At 47.0% G+C, this 18,293-nt stretch overlaps 1 protein-coding gene across 1 annotated transcript; it reads left to right on the top strand.

The window, feature by feature from the left end:
• Window positions 1-3,865: 3,865 nt before the first annotated feature.
• On the top strand, window positions 3,866-9,420 carry LOC144127466 (uncharacterized). Its single transcript, XM_077660475.1, has 3 exons — window positions 3,866-3,972; window positions 7,151-7,504; window positions 9,141-9,420. Exons 1-3 carry the CDS (start codon window positions 3,866-3,868, stop codon window positions 9,418-9,420), a joined length of 741 nt encoding a protein of 246 aa, XP_077516601.1.
• The last annotated feature ends 8,873 nt before the right edge of the window (window positions 9,421-18,293 follow it).

The following is an 18,293-nucleotide window of genomic DNA, read 5'->3' as shown; positions in this document are numbered from 1 at the left end:
TGAGTCGTCATAATGAAAACCTAAGCGGTCAAGTCGAGTCCCATGGGCAGCATTTCAGCGCTAATTCTTAATACGCCTATGTGTATACATGTGAAAAGACGATTTCTGTGAAAAGACGATTCCCTAGAGCAGGTTCATGGTAAAGCTTCATGGCGATTTGCTGCTTGAAAATTCTTCCAAATGTTTAAGGATTTTGGAGGTCATTGTTTTCGGCGGCATGCAGTTGGCTGCAATATCGTGACGACAGCAAGATATCAGACAATCGGGCCTGCACTCGACTATTCCTTTTGGAAACGGCCAGTGCCAAGCTGCATTTGAACTGCCTAAAGTGACGCTTCACGCTGCCGGCACGACCGCGGAACTACACGGAACTTGTGCAGAGTGTGCAGCCAAATCAAAGAAACCTATCATGACCACAATATTAACAAAGTGGTAGTTTGGGCTTGATGGTATAGCATATTAGAACACAAAGCGCAGCACAACGGGACAAAGAAAAGGAGCACACAGGACGAGCGCTTATCTTGTATGCTCCTTTTCTCTATCCCATTGTGCTGTACTATGTCTTCTAATATCACCACAATAACCTGTCACACACTGCAACAGTGCCTTGTGAGATTTATGCACCTCACAAGCTTCTAAACAATAAAACGACATCAAACACATAGTCCACATTGTTCATCTCTTTAAGGCCTCTTTACAGCAGCAGCTGTAAAAAGGTCTTAAAATTAGAGGCTTTTTCAGTTGCTTCATGCGCTCCATGCTAGTTGGCTACCTGGGTGCAAACACCTTCCCCACGTAAAACCGATTATCGTTGCAGGTGGCACAGCACTCAATTTAAAATTCTCACAGAATATGGAGGACTCACCTTGTGGTGCCTTAAATCCTTTGCTGCCTCAGCATTTTACCGTCACATTTGTTCAACCTCTGCGCCAGCAAGCGAACGCCGGAGTTGAAGCAGGAATCGGGAAGTTCCGTGCATACCAGAAAACTTCCTGTCTGTTTTTCATGTGCTGTTTACTGAAGTAAAAATGAATTTAAAAGAAGAACATCTTCCGCTCTGCAGACAAAGCGTAATCGCTTATCTCGCCGCAATTTTTGCTCCTGTTTTAGAAAGCGAACTCTAACAACAGCACACAATTGTAAAGTGCAGCAATAAGTAAAAACTCTACAGATTTTCCCAGCCGCGGGGCCGCAAAAAATCGAACCGCGTACAAACCTCATCGCACAAACAGTTAGTTCAGGTCACGACCGGATTTACTAGTAATAAAGCCGGTCGTGGTTCAATTGGACTTTTGACAAAAGTTTCCCGCCTCTCTTCGGTGGCACGCAAAAGCTCGTAATTATGCGTGTTTTACATGACCATGAGTTAAGTTGGGCTGCGTTGAAAAAAGATAAAAACACGCTCAGTGCAAGCTCTTTTCTGTAGACCTGCACAGAGCTTTTGAGCAGCACTTACGATGAAACAGACGAGAGTTTCCCTCCAGGCCGTCGGGTCTATTGCCGGGCAAGCTGGCTCTGTGCTAGTCTTGGGTTATCTGCTGACACAATATATTCGGGTGCAAAGAAGTTGACAACGGAATGCCGAGTGTCAGATAACGGGCAGTCATTCAGTATGTGTATACCAAAGGATAGAAAGAATAAATTACTCACGTGCAGCACGATCGTGCGCTCTTTCCGCCGACCGGCCATAGTGCTACTAAACGCAATGCTTGGCTCGGTTCAACCATGGTTCAAACCGTAAAAAAAAATAACCGGACGTGACGTCTTTTCATCAAACCGGATGCGACGTCATGGCTTGAAATAACGCTTGCGTTATTTCGACCTGGTTGCAGCGGTCACTGCCCGGCGTGTGGAACGGCGAGCCATCGCGAGCCGGTGAGCCAGCCGCTCAATTTACGAGCGCAGGGGGCGGCCGATATGGAAATTGGAAAATTAGCGCGGAAGCACGCGAGGCAGGGCATGGATGATAATTCAGACGGCACTGCCGCGTCCAAGGCAAATAGTCTGCCCCAAGCTCTGCTCATGGCGGGGCTCCTTAAACGTCTATACTCCGTTTCATACATCAGGTGCAACGCTGTTAAAGCTAGAGCACTTGTTTGCGCTGCCTGCATCCGTGACCAAAAGGTAGTGCGTCCCTTGTTTTGAGTGAAACACAGTGAATCTTTTGCCTGTCGGCTTACTACATGATACATTTGTCATGAACTCGAAGAAATAGACTCTTACTGCTGTCCTGACGTCACGCTGTGCCTTTCACGTGCCTTAGAGCACTCGGGCACAGAACAAGCGCGGAGTAACACGCTTCCCTTTATTTTCCCGTCCGGACTACTACCGTACCTTTCACAGCGTTGCACCCCATGAACGTCGACGCTCTGTATTACCATCATGGCGTTAGTGCACCTCCTCTCCCTGAATGTTCAGAGATTTACGTCGTAAGACCAGCAGACAGAGGTGATGCACTTCTTCCGAGCGCAGGGCGTCTTTATCCTGTTTTTGTAGGAAACAAACTTACGTTGCCCACGCGAGGTCACCGATTTTAAGTACAAGTTTTGTGTTCATGCTTTTCTCGTTAACTTCTGTTTCGTAAGGCGTTGGTGTTATTTCTGTGAACACCTTTCTCGCTCTGGCTTGCACTGCATTTATGGTACAGACAGCCGCACACTCGCGGTCGATTTTTTTTTTGGGTAGCAGCCGCGTCAGAGCGGTAGTATCGTACGCACCAGCCCGCCGCTCTTATTCGCATAGTTTCTTTGATTTCTTAGATTCTTTTCTGTTAGATTGTTATCCTTGTTTTCATGTTGGCGATTTTTATGGTTTTGCACCCCGTGCGAGATGTTTGCGGTCCAGGCTAGGGGATACCATACGCCGGGGACCGATCTCTACAAAATTTTTGTACTCAGTTTTCCTTGACCAACGCATGGTTAAAACTATCCGGTGACCGTTTTGGCAGTACTTGGGAGCAGGGGCAGGTCAGATGGTCGACTCGACAAGTGCCTGTTTCTGCCTGAGCTGAACTGTTTTGCGGCGACATGTAGTGTGCTCGCGTTTCCCCCGGGCACGCCACGCATTTGCGATCATCGGTTTCCGTCCGCAGTACTGGGCATAGGCAGGGCAACACTCTCTCAATACTTTCTTCAGGCCTCTCCAGCGCCTCCTTTCCACACGCGCTACGTCACGCCAGGTGTCCGGCTGCTCGACTCGCGCGGTTGTCTCCCTCGGCGTGCAAGGCATGCTCGCGCTTGCCCGGGCATTGGATTGGAAAACATTTATTTCGTCAGAAAAGGCAGAATGCATACGATCCTTACTAGGTGGCTATCAGTCCACGGCTGACAGCAACCTGGGTAGCCCATTCAATGACCCGGGTTTGAACTCCCAAGTCTGAGCTGACCAACACGGCCTCCCACTGCTCGAGAGTAGGAACCTGTATTAGAGATTTCGGGGGCGGCTCCTCTTTACAATTCCACAATAGTTGATCATAAGTGGCTAAATCACCACATAATGTACATGCAGGGTCGTATTCACCGGGGTAGAATTTTGACAACAGGTAAGGCGTCATGAAGGATCGCGTCTGGAGTCGCCTCCAAGTGGTCTCCTGCTCCTTATTAAAGGCTTTGTCTGGAAGCACCAACGCATTCTTGCAGTGAGCGTCTAGCTGTTGCCATAGTCTGGCGCTGGGTTCATTTCTTTTCATCCTCGCACGACTGTATCTGTTTCGTGTGGCCATTTCTTGTGTGGTGTGCGTACCTGTGCTAGCGCACGAATGGGAAGCTCGCCTGAAGTTCATCGCTGAATGCCGGTCGTGTCGCGAGTGCAACTTCGTGAAACATGGACCGGTGCTGTGTTCCCGGGTGCCGCGGAAACTACGACAATGACTCAAAAGAGCGTGTTTATTGCTTCCCAAGAGACGAACTACGAAGCAAAGCATGGTTGCGAGCCATTCTACGGAAGGATTTCACACCTACAGGGCATTCGAGGGTAAGACCCTGAAATAGTGCTTAATGGGCGCTGGCAATTATCTTAGTTGTGAGCTGTCGCGATAGTTAAGGGCTGTGACTCCAGGAAAGGCATGCTGGCTTTGCAGGCAACGATAGCAATTCTATACCTTTTGTATGCATTGCCAAGGAAGCATTTATTTCAGTCGATGTGCATAAGGGATGCGATTCATTTGTTCAGGGATATGAATATTTTCGCTGCCGAAGCTCAGACGAACGTCATTCTCATGTTTTAGCTCGTATGCTTTGTTTGTCCCTCCTAGTATAAATTACGCCTGTTTTCGCCTCCACGCTGCGATCTGTTCTTGTTTGTGTGGCAATTGGGCAAAAGCTGCGCACTTTAAAAACTCTTTTTACTTAGCGTTTTATACAATGGAGAGTCATGGCGAATGACCTTGCGTCATTTTCTCGTGCAGGTGTGTGAACAGCATTTCCAGGCGGGCGACTTCATTACGACGTTGTCTCACCAAGATGAAATCACAGCGAAACCAATAGAGGTAAAGCGTAATAGACTACAGTTGAAGAAAGATGCTGTGCCTTCTGTGTTTCCGAACTGTCCGAAATACTTGTCCTCAACGGCAGGACGGAGTGAATCGCCAGAGACAAAAAGCAAGAAGAGAAAGCGCTGCTTTGCAGGAGGCTATGAGAAAGTCACTTGAGTCTAGTGAACTTGAACAGAAGAAAAAACAATATTTAATCATACGAGGACTTGAAATCTAAATTGTCTGGGATTTGCAACACAAAATTCTGTACCGTTTCTGTCGATGAGCAGTGCCTTAGGTTCCTTCTCATCGAGAATGATCCTTCAACTAATGTGAAATGTGCCTTGGTAGTCCCTGATCTGTCACTTTCTGTTTTCCTGTATGGAGTGAAGCTTCAGTCGCTTCTTTCGGGCAGCACTCTGCCAATTCAAGTATGTGACACCTCCAGCCTGTTATTGGTGCTAGAGGAACTTGAGAAAGGCTTGTGTATAATATACCTGGGGTGACAAAAGAGAAGAAGCATACCTAAGTATTGCACTTTGTCAGTTCACTGCTTGCAGACCTCAGAGGACAGTGATACGCCAAAAGAACATTCTGCTTTGCGGAAATTTCTGGTTGAGCAGATAGATCTTCTCGCGAAACAGCCTGTGTATAGCGCAGAGCTGCTGGTATTCGCAAGTATTTTGAATTCCATTTCTCCTCACGCATATCACTTCACAAGATCTGCATCAAGAATCATTCTTCCCCATCCTTCTACACGGAGCCGTCTTTGCTGAAATTACAAAGCTGACCCTCTTCTGGAGCAAAATCAACCGCACTGTCTCTCCTACATCCGAGAACGAGTGAAATCAATAAAAGACCACGAGGAGACAGTGACGCTGATGATCGATCAGATCCAGATAAAACCATACTTCGACTACAAAAGGGGGAACAATAGTAGGACCGTCGGTACCGTCTTTGTCAAAAGTAACCGATCACCCGTGGCGGCAGGCGGAGCGAGCTGGCTGCCGAGCGGCGGCGCTGCGGCCGCTGGCGCTGGCCCTTGCGCTCCGGTCGCGAGCGTAAACTGGCTTACGTAAGGCTGCGCCCTCGCCCTCCTTCTTTGGATGATAAAAAGTAAGTGGGTAGCATGCGCGGCGTGCCAGTTCACGCCTTTCGAGCGCTGTGGATCTGAAGGAGTGCGCTGCGCAAGCTTAGCTCGCTCAACGCTCCTTCCGGGTTGGGCCGTGAAGCCATGATCTTTGCTAGAAAAGCTCACCCATGATTTTCTTTTCTGAACGTTTCGAGTGTCGGCAAACTAAGAAGGGGAATGCATCTCGAAAACTCAATGCACTATACCAAGACTCCAATTTTTTCTGTCGTGAATGTTTTTGCGGCTGGATGAGAGAAAATGAGGCTCGCTTTCCAATTATTTCCAATGCACCTATAGCTACATTTTTTACTCGCATATTGGTTGCGCAACAAATTGCGAAATGCTTTCTTTCTGCGGTGGTAGTTACCTTCTAGCATTGGCTGCCGGTAATATCTTCGTTTCAGAAACGAACTACAAGAAACGCTCTCACACACATTTCGAACAGACTAGACTCATGGTCACAACTGCGTGGCGCTGTTTACTAAACATCATGTCCCCAACCTGACAAATGTATGCACTGAAAACAATTAATTCCGGCAAACGGCTTTAGGACTCTGCAAACTACTTTTGTATTGATAGCTTTTGACTAGACACCGGCTTAGTAGTTCAGCGGCCACTGGGAGAGTGGTGTCATCAGGGACATTTTAAAGACACCCCGGATACAACCTTCAAGTGCGGCAGAAGATCGATATGGGAGCCACCGCGTTCCTCCCACCCAAAGTTTCTGGTCGCGATATGGCGAGTATTGTGCAGGATGTTGAAAGGAAATAATGAACCAAAATATTTGTCGGCACCCTTCGTGATACAGAGAATTTCTTTCCGGATTATACGTAAAATTAAGCATTCAGTAATATGCAACGTTTGGGAGACCGATGTTATATTTAATCGATTTTAAACATTTCACTCTATACACAGAAATTGACCAACAGAACTTTGTGGCATTATTTCCTTACTAATATGTAGAAATTACAGACAACGTGTTTGTGTAACCTACCGTCAGCAGCCAGGACGTTTTAATCAGAATGACAAAATGGCTTTCAATGGATGCTTTGAATCCTGGAGAAAAGATGGGGGGGGGGAATGATGTAATACCAAGCCAACTTTCAACTGTGCCCTCCTTTGCGACGCGCCCGCTAAGAGTTGAACAATTTGGCGGTGACGGTAGTAAATGCAAAACCTGGCGGTCATCGAAGAGCCTTGTCACCGCCGATCTCAAGTGCCGAAGTTGAAATGCAACGCTAGACTTAAGATATCAGGCATGCAGATGCCGGCTTCTTAGCTGAGTGACAAAGCGATACGACCGTAAGTTAGCGCCGAAGAACCGAGAGCATAAGAAAACTACACAAACAAAATCGAATGCGGGAATATTCTGAACGGCATTCTATTACTGCAGTTTTTGTCCTACATGTGAAAGCCATGCCACGCCTTGATTCTAACGCTAGGGTTAGGATTATAGCCCTAGCAGCAGCTGGACGATCACAAATTCAAATTTCCAGGGAAGTTGGGTGTTCACGGTGGGATTTACAGAGATGCCTGCGCGTATACAGAGACGAAGGCCGCATACGGGACGCACCAAGGGAAGGGCGACCTCCCGCAACTACTCCCGATGAAGACCTAGCCATCGTTGCTGCAGTCAGTTGCGAGCTGACGTTGAGCCTCGCCGAAGTCAGAAATGAGCTGGGTCCGCGGGTCTCTCTGAGCACTAACCGCAGGAGGCTAAACGAAGCTGGCCTAAGAAGTCGGGTAGCATGCCAGAGGCCTTGGCTTAGCCAGAGACACAAACAGCAACGGCTGGAGTTTACCCGCGAGCACATATCTTGGGGCCCAGAGGAATGGCGGCTCGTAATATTTTCCGATGAGTCGACGTTTGTGAGCCGCTGGGACCAGCAGCAACGCGTCTGGTGACTCGTTGGCACAAGGTGAGACCCAATTTCTTTTGTCCACGAACACCTTGCAGCACCGAGTGCTAAATTAAGAAACGGATCGACATGCAGAAACTAAAAACACAAAACCTGCGAGTAAATTGCGGCCAAAGAAAGTTTGTGAACGTTCCTGGCCTCAGTTTCATTTCCGCTTAATAAGGACCACTTACACATACATCTTCATTTATTCTGGTTCAATGCAAATGGACAAGGCTGCAGTTATTTGAACAGAAATTACAGCAAGCATACTTTTTATTCCCCGTCAAATAAGCCGCCGCGGTGGCTGAGTGGTTATCGCGCTCGGCTGCTGGCCCGAAAAACGCGGGTTCGATCCCGGCCGCGGCGGTCGAATTTCGATGGAGGCGAAATTCCAGAGGCCCGTGAACTGTGCGATGTCAGTGCACGTTAAAGAACCCCGAGTGGTCGAATTTCCCGGAGCCCTTCACTACGGCGTCTCTCATAACCTGAATCGCTTTGGGACGTTTTGTGAGAAGCATGCTAGGTTCACATTCCTCACGGTCAATCTCTCCGCTCTTCCTGCTTTAAAGCTTGGAGACTTTACTGTCAGGCAGTGTACTTTTCTCTTTTTTTCAGATATGACCCTGAATACATACATCTGGTGACAGCGAGTGGTCGGTGCTCCGTTAGCGTCTGGGGAGTCATGACAAGTAATGGCCTCGGCCCTCTGCATCACATCGAAGGAAATTTGAACTCTGAAAAATACCTAGACATCATACAGCATGTTCTGCTGCCCTTTATTTTAGACGGGCCTTTTCCTGACGGCATGTTTCTCTTTACAGGACCGCAGTCCCATTCACATGGCCAGGTGCGTTCTCGACTTGAACTGAATATTTGTGTTGTAAATCGCTTTTCTGGATCTGTACGCTTTCACCGGACAGAAATTATAATGCGGTAACAAGGGGGAAAAGGAAATAGCTAAGATAAATCACTTGCAAATAGACAATAGTTGAACCAAATTGCTGCAATAGATAGAACCTTTCCAGAAGAAAAATATTGTGAGGAGGCGCCATTCAGGTGCCCAGAAAAAGGCGTACTTATGATTTATGAGGAAGAACGTTTTTAAAGCAATATGAAAGTGGTATTGTTAGAAAGGAGCCTGGAGTAACCCAAACGCAAGGTTCTTTCCACCACGCTCATCCTTCAAACTGCATATGCCGCGTGAGAGTTCTTTTTTGGCACCATTCCACCATCATTCTTTTTTCCTTCTTAATGCTTGCCTTCATTGCTATTTATCTGCTTTTTGGTAGCATTTCAACAGATTATGCCACACAGCACATGAGCAGGGATAATAAAGGCTCTGAGCACATTTATAGACTCAAGAACCAAGTTTACCTTAACGCCGTAGTAGCGAGCAGAACGCGTTTTATGATCATGGTAGTTCTGAGGCATCCACTAAAAATCACCCTTGTCATGATTATAAACACGAAGGTGAGCGCAGAATTAGACTAATAGCGCTTGTGAAATAAAAAAAGCAAAACGTCGGCCGAGAGCTCTGTTCATTTATACATACATAGATGAGGACAGTAACATCTTTCTTACAAAAAAAAATATCCGCTGAGCGGCTTTTTCGTTCTTTTGTATTTATTTTATCCAGGAGATTGATCGACGCGCTTCAGGAACTAGGCGTGCAGCTGGTTTCATGGCCTCCCAAGGGTGCTGACTTCAATTTAATCGAGCAAATATGGGGAATGATGAAGAGGAACCTGGCGATGCGCACATTTCAGCACCAGTCCAAGGCAGAACTCTGGGCAGCGATGAGCGAAGAATGGGAGAAGCTGAGCGGACTGGCAGATCTCGTGCCCCGTTTGTATGCCTCCATACTGAAGCGTATTGCAGACGCAGTCCATGCGAACGGTGCCTTCACACGCAACTAAGCCACGGAAGAAGCCTGGTAGCAGATCAGTCCGCAAAACAAACGCGGAGATATTGTGTCGTTAGTTCCAGGTGCTACCGCCATGTTTCCTGCAGTAAGGAAGCCTTTTTGTTTCGCGAAATAAACCTTCATAACAAGTTTTCGACCACCACTGTCACGTGACATAAGTATTTACTATAAACAAAACCTGTGTGGCCTGAGGAAACCAGCAATTCTGCTTGGACGTGACCGAGCCTGGAAAACATTCAGGTATCATCAACAGCAGAACACACTGCTTCGGTTCTGTTGTAGCGGCGGGTGCCGCCCAAGTACACGAACTGCTAGCAACCAAAACCGTCCCGGTTTATTGCCACATACAGTCATATATATACACATAGCGACACTGGTGCCTCTGGCGGCAGGTGATTCCCAAACCGAAACCGAAACCACATATACAACATATTCCCTTCCTTATAAAAAAAAGACAGCTACATGGGTTAGTGATTTAGTAGTGGTAGTACGTTAGTGCTCTTATACAGAATTATATTTACAGTAACAACAATGTGCTTGTCTTATGCACTTAATACAAAAATATAAAACAAAAAGAGGAAAACAAGATACAACTCCATTTATGTCCATATTTCACAACGTCAGCAAACTCAACACTCGTGCAGATAGTGACACGTTCATGTTCAGTGCAAAACGTGTCTTTCTGTACTTAGTGTCCATAGCGGTCTGGAGGTCGTCTATTCCTTGATGGCTGTACCCTACGCTGAGGTCCCGATGCTTCTGAGAAACCACTGGCGGCAGGGGCTGTACCCTACGCTGAGGTCCCGATGCTTCTGAGAAACCAATGGCGGCAGGCGAAGTCTCTTCCGGCTCACAGCCGGTCACTGGTGACATAGGCGGATGCTTCGCAGCAGCCACAGCTGAAGTTCCGTTTGGCGCTTCTGAAACGGGTCTCTCCAAGGTAGGCGGTGAGCTGCTTTCCCTAGCGGTGTCATTTGTATCACTCCTTTCCCCCCCCCCCCCCCTACAGATAGATGCAGAAGCTCGTGGCATCCTTGACAACTTTGAAGCGTTCCACGTTTTTCCATCATCAAGTTGGAAGGACGATTGCCCCTGCTTTCTTATCACTTTTCTTGGGCGGCTAAAAGCCAGGTCACCTTTAAAAGCAGTTTGTCTGCGTACTCGTACAAGGTCACCAACATTCACTTTGGTTTCCCTTGCGGCCCTGCGAGCGTCTGTGTATAGTTTACTGGATTGCTGTTTTTGCTTCCCCCGCTCGCGTAGGCGGTGGAGCTTTGAAGTAGCGTCGGTTGCGAATATTGCTGACGGATACCCAACGACATCGAGCCGAGTCCTTGGTAGACGTCCATGCAGGAGAAGTGCTGGAGCAACTGCAGTTGTGGCATGCGGCGTACAACGGTAAATGCCCAGGTATTCTGTTACCGTTTGGCGTAAGGGACGCTGCTCGAGTGTAGCCACTTGAACAAAGCTTTTAAAAACTCTGTTGAACCGTTCTACCTGTCCGTTTGCTTGCGGGTAGTATACGGACGAATGCCGCAAGCGGATGCCGCGATCCTGCAGAAAAGCTTGGAACTCTCGATATGAAAACTGTGGCCCGTTATCGCAAACAATTTCCTCTGGGTAACCTTCACGTGCGAAAACTGACACCAAGAAGCCTGTTACTGTGCGTGTTGTGGCTTGGTTGCAAAAGTATACTTCGGGCCACTGAGAAAAGTAGTCGACCAGCGTGATCGCATATAGACAATCGTGTGGTGCTCTCTCAAATGGGCCAACAATGTCCATGCCAAGCTTTAGCCACGGTTCCTTTGGTAAGGGGACCGGGTTCAATGGTGCAGCCATAACCTTCGTGCTCTTGTCCGCTGCCTGGCATATACTACACGTTTGAATAGCTAGCTCGACTTGCCTGTCCATGGCTGGCCACCAAAATTTTTCTCCCTGACGTGCTTTCGTTCGTACAATTGCAGGGTGAGCCTCATGAGCAGCGGTCATTATCCGCGCTGTAAGTGATGCGGGAACCACAAGGCGTTCGCCACGCAAAATCAAATTGTCCACCACTTACAGTTCATCGCGAAGTTTGAGGAAAGGTTGAAGCTCACCCGGCAGAGATTTTTGCGCAGGCCAGGACGATTCAATGTAGGCCTTGATTCGTTGCAGTGTGCTGTCTTCCGACTGGGCCTGTTCAAACTCTTCCCTGGTAATGCAAGAAGATATAAGGGCAACTGATACAGTTTCATCTGGTGAAGTCCCTTCTTCCTGAGGAGGTGACGCAGGGAGGCGAGAGAGCGCATCTGCTACTCGATTTTGCGAACCCTTCCGGTACTTTACTGTATAGTTGTACTGCAGTAGGCGCTCTGCCCACCGTGCTATCCGCAAAGGACGCCTTCCTGGCCCTTGAGTAGACAGCATTGCGACCAAGGCTTGATGGTCAGTAAGCAACGTGAAATGGCGTCCCCACAAGTAAACATGCCACTTCTCGCACGCCCAAACACACGCAAGCGCTTCGCGTTCCCCTACTGAATATCTCCTCTCTGCAGATGAAAGCGCTCGAGAAGCAAAGGCGACAGTGTGTAGTTTCTCTCCCTCCACCTGTTGGAGAACCGCTCCAAGCCCACAGTCTGAAGCGTCAGTGGAAACAACAACTGGAAGAGATGCATCGAACATCCGCAGGACTATGTTGGACGCAAGTGCCTCTTTGGTCTTTCGAAAACTGGAGTCTACCTCGCCAGACCAAACAAATGGTTTCCCCTTTCGAAGCAGAACGCGCATCGGTTCAACCATATCGGCAAAGTTGGGAACGAAACTAGAGTAGTATTCGACCAGTCCCAGGAACAATCGAAGGCTGGCTGTATTGGTGGGTGCCGGTGTATCCTCGATGGAAGCAACCTTTTCCTCCAGCGGAACAATACCACTTGCTGTGATCCTGTGACCCAAAAATGAAAGTTCCTGCGTATCGAAGATACATTTGCTCTTCAGTTTGAGTCCTGCCTCTTTAATGCGTTGAAGTACTGCTGCAAGGTTATCTATGTACTCCTGCCGGCCCCGCCCGAAGACTATGATGTCATCTATATAGAAGAGCACGCCCTTACATCCTTGCAGGACTTTGGACATCACACTCTGAAATGCAGAAGGCGGGGAAGCCAGTCCGAAGCACACTCGTTTAAAACGAAAGAGGCCTTCGTGAGTTATAAATGCGGTCAAATCGCGACTCGTAGGGTGAAGCATGACCTGGTGGTAAGCTGATGCGAGGTCTAGATTAGAAAAATTTGTAGCCCCCACTAAACTATGCAATAGTTCTTCTGTATGAGGAAGGGGAAAGCTGTCTATTACGACAGCTTTGTTTGCTTGTCGAAGGTCTACACAGTGGCGAATACCTCCCTCTTTCTTCTTAACGACCACAATGGGTGACACCCATTCAGATGCCTCCACCCTCGCTATCACGTCCAGATTTTCCAACCGATGGAGCTCTTCCGAGACCGATGGTCGTAGCGAGAGCGGAAGGCGCCGAAGTTTGGATTGCACTGGCTGCACCGTGGATCGCGTTTTGACGTGATGCACAAAACCTTTCGCGAGGCCAAGGCCTGGATCGAAAAGAGATCCAAACTCGCCAACTAATTTCTTTGGGAGGTTAATATCCTGCACGGCTTTCGTCGGGTCAGGGCGCTGTTCCCTTCGAGAATTAGAAGTTAGCGTCGTTTCAAGGCATTGCAGAGATGACCCATCAATCTGTAGACCGAGGGCCTTGATGGCATCGATACCCAAGAGTGAGGTGCCTTGTTTTACGACGTAAAAAAGAAGGCTTGTTGTGCTAGCTTTGTACGTAACGTCAGCGAAGAAACAACCACGAACCGGAATTGGCTGCTTTGAATAGTCCAGTAACCGAACAGTCGGGGCCAAAAGTACTTGGCCTTCAAAATACTGCTTAAAAAGATCGTGTGCAACAATGGAAACTGACGACCCAGAATCTACAAGGAAATGTTGTGTTGTGTTTTGTTGGGTTTTATGGCACATAGGCAGCTAAGGCCATCATGCGCCAAGCACAAGGTATAGAATTGCTTTTCTACAGAATGTTTTGGAGTATAAAAAAGAGGCGATGGTGCAGATGACTTAAAAAGATTGTACTGCCTAGTAATAAAAGGGAAGAAATTTGGAAATGGCTAATGGTAAAAGCCTCAAAGATGGTCAGGCAGCCTAAGCGACTTTCCTTGGCTAGCAAGGACCCTGAGGCTCCCAACCAATCAAATAAACAGCCTCAGCCTACTTCTCAAGAATGAGAAAGTGGCTGAGGTGTATCATGTATAAAGGCGATCCAGTGGTTAAAAAAAATTACAGCTTTTCAAGTACGCCTGCTGCTTTTAAAAAGCTAAAAATGGAAGGTATGTTAACAATGGCATTATCAGCTAAAAGCAATGTAGGGTGGAAAGGAATGCATTCATGATAAAATTGAGTGAAGTACTTTTTTCTTAGTTTTTCTAGTTTTATACATGAGAATAAAATGTGGTTAATTGTAAGTTCACCTCCGCATTCTTCGCAAACAGGTTTATCTTGTTTTGTTAGCAGGAAGTTGTGCGTAAGGTGCGTGTGGCCTATTATGAGACGGCATAAAATCACTTCTTTAAAACGTTCTTGGTGCACACATGACTTAAATTCACCTAAAATCGGCTTTATTCATCATCATCATCATCATCATCAGCCTTACTACACCCACTGCAGGGAAAAGGCCTCTCCCATGTCTCTCCAATTAACCCTATCCTTTGCCAGCTGCATCCACCCTTTGCCTGCAAACTTCTTAATCTCATCCACCCACCTAACGTTCTGCCGCCCCCTGCTACGCTTACTTTCTCTTGGAACCCACTCCGTTACCCTTAAAGACCAGCGGTTATCCTGCCTTCGCATTACATGCCCTGCCCAAGCCCATTTCTTTCTCTTGATTTCGACTAAGATGTCATTAACCCGTGTTTGTTCCCTCACCCACTCTGCCCGCTTCCGATCTCTTAACGTTACACCTATCATTTTTCTTTCCATGGCTCGCTGCGTTGTTCTTAACTTAAGCTGAACTCTTTTCGTTAGCCTCCACGTTTCTGCCCCGTAGGTGAGTACCGGTAAGATCATGCTGTTGTACACTTTCCTCTTGAGGGAAATTGGTAAACTGCCACTCATGATCTGCGAGAATTTGCCATATGCGCTCCACCCCATTCTTATCCTTCTAGTTATCTCCCCCTCATGATCAGGATCAGCTGTCACTACCTGCCCCAAGTAGACGTATTCCGGCACAATTTCTAGGCTCTCGCTGCCAATTGTGAACTGTTGTTCCCTTGCTAGGCTGTTGAACATTATCTTGGTTTTCTGCATGTTAATTTTTAGACCCATCGATCTGCTCTGCCTGTCTAACTCGTTGATCATGATTTGCAGTTCACCTCCTGAGTGACTCAGCATGGCAATGTCATCAGCAAATCGCAGATTATTTAGGTATTCTCCATTTATTCTTATTCCCAACTGTTCCCAATTCAGGCCTCGAAATACCTCCTGCAAACATGCGGTGAACAGCATTGGCGAGATCGTGTCTCCTTGCCTGACGCCCTTTCTTATTGGAATTTTATTGCTGACTTTATGGAGGACTATAGTAGCTGTGCAGTTGCTATATATATCTTCCAGTATTTTGACATAAGGCTCTTCTACCCCCTGATTACGCAATGCCTGTATGACTGCTGAGGTTTCCACTGAGTCGAATGCTTTCTCGTAATCAATGAAAGCTATATATAGAGGTTGGTTATATTCTGCGCATTTCTCTATCACCTGATTGATAGCGTGAATATGATCTATTGTGGAATATCCTTTACGAAAGCCTGCCTGATCATTTGGTTGATTAAAGTCTAACGTTGCCCTGACTCTATTAGCGATTACCTTAGTAAGTACTTTGTAGGCAACGGATAGTAAGCTGATCGGCCTGTAATTTTTCAAGTCCTTGGCGTCTCCCTTCTTATGAATTAAGATAATGTTTGCATTCTTCCAAGCTTCTGGTACAGTCGAGGTCATAAGGCATTGCGTATACAGGGTGGCTAGTTTTTCTAGCACGATGTCCCCTCCATCCTTCAACAGATCTGCTGTTACCTGATCCTCCCCAGCTGCTTTTCCCCTTTTCATTGCTTCTAAGGCTTTCTTTACTTCATCTTTCGTTACTGGCGGGATGACGCATTGCTCTGCACTGCTGTCTTTCTCTTTAGCGCTCTGATTACATTGGCTACTGTACAGGTCTGTATAGAACTCTTCGGCTACGTTAACTATCTTATCCATATTGCTAATGACATTGCCCTGCTTGTCTCTTAATGCATACATCTGGTTTTTACCTATGCCTAGTTTCCTCTTCACTGTTTATAGGCTACCTCCGGTCTTTATAGCTTGCTCGATTCTCTCCATATTAAACTTCCTTATGTCGGCTACCTTGCGCTTATTTATTAACTTTGATAGCTCCGTTAGTTCTATTCTATCGGTAGTGCTAGATGCCTTCATGTTTTGGCGCTTCTTAATCAGATCTTTCGTCACCTGAGATAGCTTCCCGGTATCTTTTCGAACTGTCCTGCCACCTACTTCTACTGCGCACTCCGTAATTATTGATGTCAGATTATCGTGCATTGAATTAACATCAAGATCATCTTCCTCAGTTAAAGCCGAATATCTGTTTTGCAGCGCTATCCTAAACTTCTGTGCTTTCCCTCTTACGGCTAACTCGTTAATGGTCTTCTTCTTCGCTAGCTTCTTCCGTTCCCTCTTCAAGTCTAACCTAATTCTAGACCTTACCATTCTATGGTCGCTGCAACGCACCTTTCCGAGGACGGCCACATCCTGAATGATGCCAGGTTTAGCGCATAGTATGAAGTCGATATCATTTTTAATCTCACCATTGGGGCTCTTCCAGGTCCATTTCCTGTTTTCTCGTTTGCGGAAGAAGGTATTCATGATCCGTAAATTATTTCTATCCGCGAATTCGACTAATAACTCTCCCCTGCTATTTCTAGAGCCTATTATATAGTCACCTACCGCGTGGTCGTCAGCCTGCTTCTTGCCCACCTTCGCATTGAAGTCGCCCACCAGTACAGTGTACTGCGATTTTACTTTATTCAATGCCGATTCTACGTCCTCATAGAAGCTTTCAACGGTCTGGTCATCATGGCTGGATGTGGGTGCGTAGGCCTGCACCACTTTCAGCTTGTACCTCCTATTCAGCCTAATTACTATGGCTGCTACCCTCTCGTTAATACTGTAGAACTCCTCTACGTTGCCAGCTATATCCTTATTAATGAGGAAACCCACACCTAGTTCTCGTCTATCCTCTAACCCGCGATAGCACAGTATGTGTCCGTCCTTTAGTACTGTATACGCCTCACCTGTCCTCCTAACTTCGCTAAGCCCTATCACATCCCATTTAATTCCCGCTAGTTCCTCAAACAGCACTGCTAGGCTAGCCTCACTAGCTAAAGTTCTAGCGTTAAACGTTGCCAGGTTCAGATTCCAATGGCGGCCTGTCCGGAGCCAGAGATTCTTAGCACCCTCCGCTGCGTCACAGGTCTGACCGCCGCCGTGGTCAGTTGCTCTGCAGCCGCTGGGGACTGAGGGCCGAGGGTTAATTGGTTTGATCATAGAAGGTTGTGGCCAAGTACTACACCAGGGTGGCCAAATCCTGCTCTGGTGAGGGAGTGCGTTGTCGGTTTTGGTCACCGAGATCAGGCCGCACTCCAGGCCTGGTTATGCAATTCCATCGACACGCGGATTTTTTTTTCGGCTTTATTAAGTGTAGTTTATTATTCAATTCGCTGTTCCAAGCCGACTGCCATTTTTTCCTTAACTTTCTTTGTACTAATTTCATGCAGTCATTCAAGGGTATATTTACTTTTTTTATTTCCTTGCCACGAGCTTGAGCAGCACAGAAATCTGCTCGCTCATTGCCTTTTATGCCGACATGACTCGGGACCCAGCAGAGTTTAATGTTTTGTCTTCTAGCTGTGGCTGTTACTATGTTGTGTATAATGTCACCAAGTATAGGAGTGATTGCTTTTCTTGAGTGGAGGGCTGTAAGTATACTTAAAGAGTCTGTGTAAATAATAGCGTTTTCGAGGTTCTCGCTGAGTATTTTTTCTACGGTCACATATAATGCGTAACATTCTGCAGTGAAGATGGATGCGCACTGTGGAAGTCGTATTGTTGTCTCCGAATTCCCTCGCACCACTGCACTTCCTACATAAGTATCCGTTTTCGAACCGTCAGTATAAAAGGCTGTGAAACCATTGTATTTTTCCTCAAGTGCCAGAAATTCTTGTACTATTTGGAGTTGTGCAGTTTGCTTTTTGCGGAACTGTGTGAGAGTGAAATCGCACAATGTAGGAAAATCATACCATGGAGGCAGTGGACCTCGTCTTTGCGCAATCCTGGGTAATGTGTTCAGTATGCCGAGATTCTGGCAGATCTCTTCAAAGCGCAAGAGCAGTGGCCTGGTGGTTTGCGGTTTGTTGTTAAAGATTGTTCTGGATGGACACTGTAACTATTTCATAACAGACGTGTTTTGGAAGGGAACGGATTTTTAGGACGTATGAGCATGTAAGCATGCTTCTTCTATCTGTAAGTGATGGTTCGTTTGTTTCGACATAAAGACTGTTTATGGGCGACGTCCTGTAAGCGCCAGTGGAAAGACGCAACCCCAAATTATGCACTGGATCTAGTCGTTTCAAGTAGGATGGCCTTGCAGAACCATACACCAGGCAGCCATAGTCTAAGCAGGACCGTACCACAGAGCGATAGATGTGTAGAAGGCTTGCCCTGTCAGGACCCCAGTGTTTGTGTGAAAGCACTTTGAGTATATTTAGCGATCGAGAA

This window comes from Amblyomma americanum, chromosome 1 (assembly GCF_052857255.1).
Source record: "Amblyomma americanum isolate KBUSLIRL-KWMA chromosome 1, ASM5285725v1, whole genome shotgun sequence".
Taxonomy (NCBI): Eukaryota; Metazoa; Arthropoda; class Arachnida; order Ixodida; family Ixodidae; genus Amblyomma; species Amblyomma americanum.
Note: the sequence above shows the minus strand (reverse complement) of the source record. Positions and strands in the feature narration are given on the sequence as shown.

What these genes read in the sequence shown, in the direction of transcription:
- LOC144127466 (XM_077660475.1), top strand. Translation starts at nt 3,866, where the DNA reads ATGACTCAAAAGAGCGTGTTTATTGCTTCCCAAGAGACGAACTACGAA. An exon ending in CACCTACAGGGCATTCGAGG is followed by an intron (nt 3,973 to 7,150) that starts GTAAGACCCTGA and finishes GCGCGTATACAG; the next exon opens with AGACGAAGGCCGCATACGGG. An exon ending in GACCAGCAGCAACGCGTCTG is followed by an intron (nt 7,505 to 9,140) that starts GTGACTCGTTGG and finishes TATTTTATCCAG; the next exon opens with GAGATTGATCGACGCGCTTC.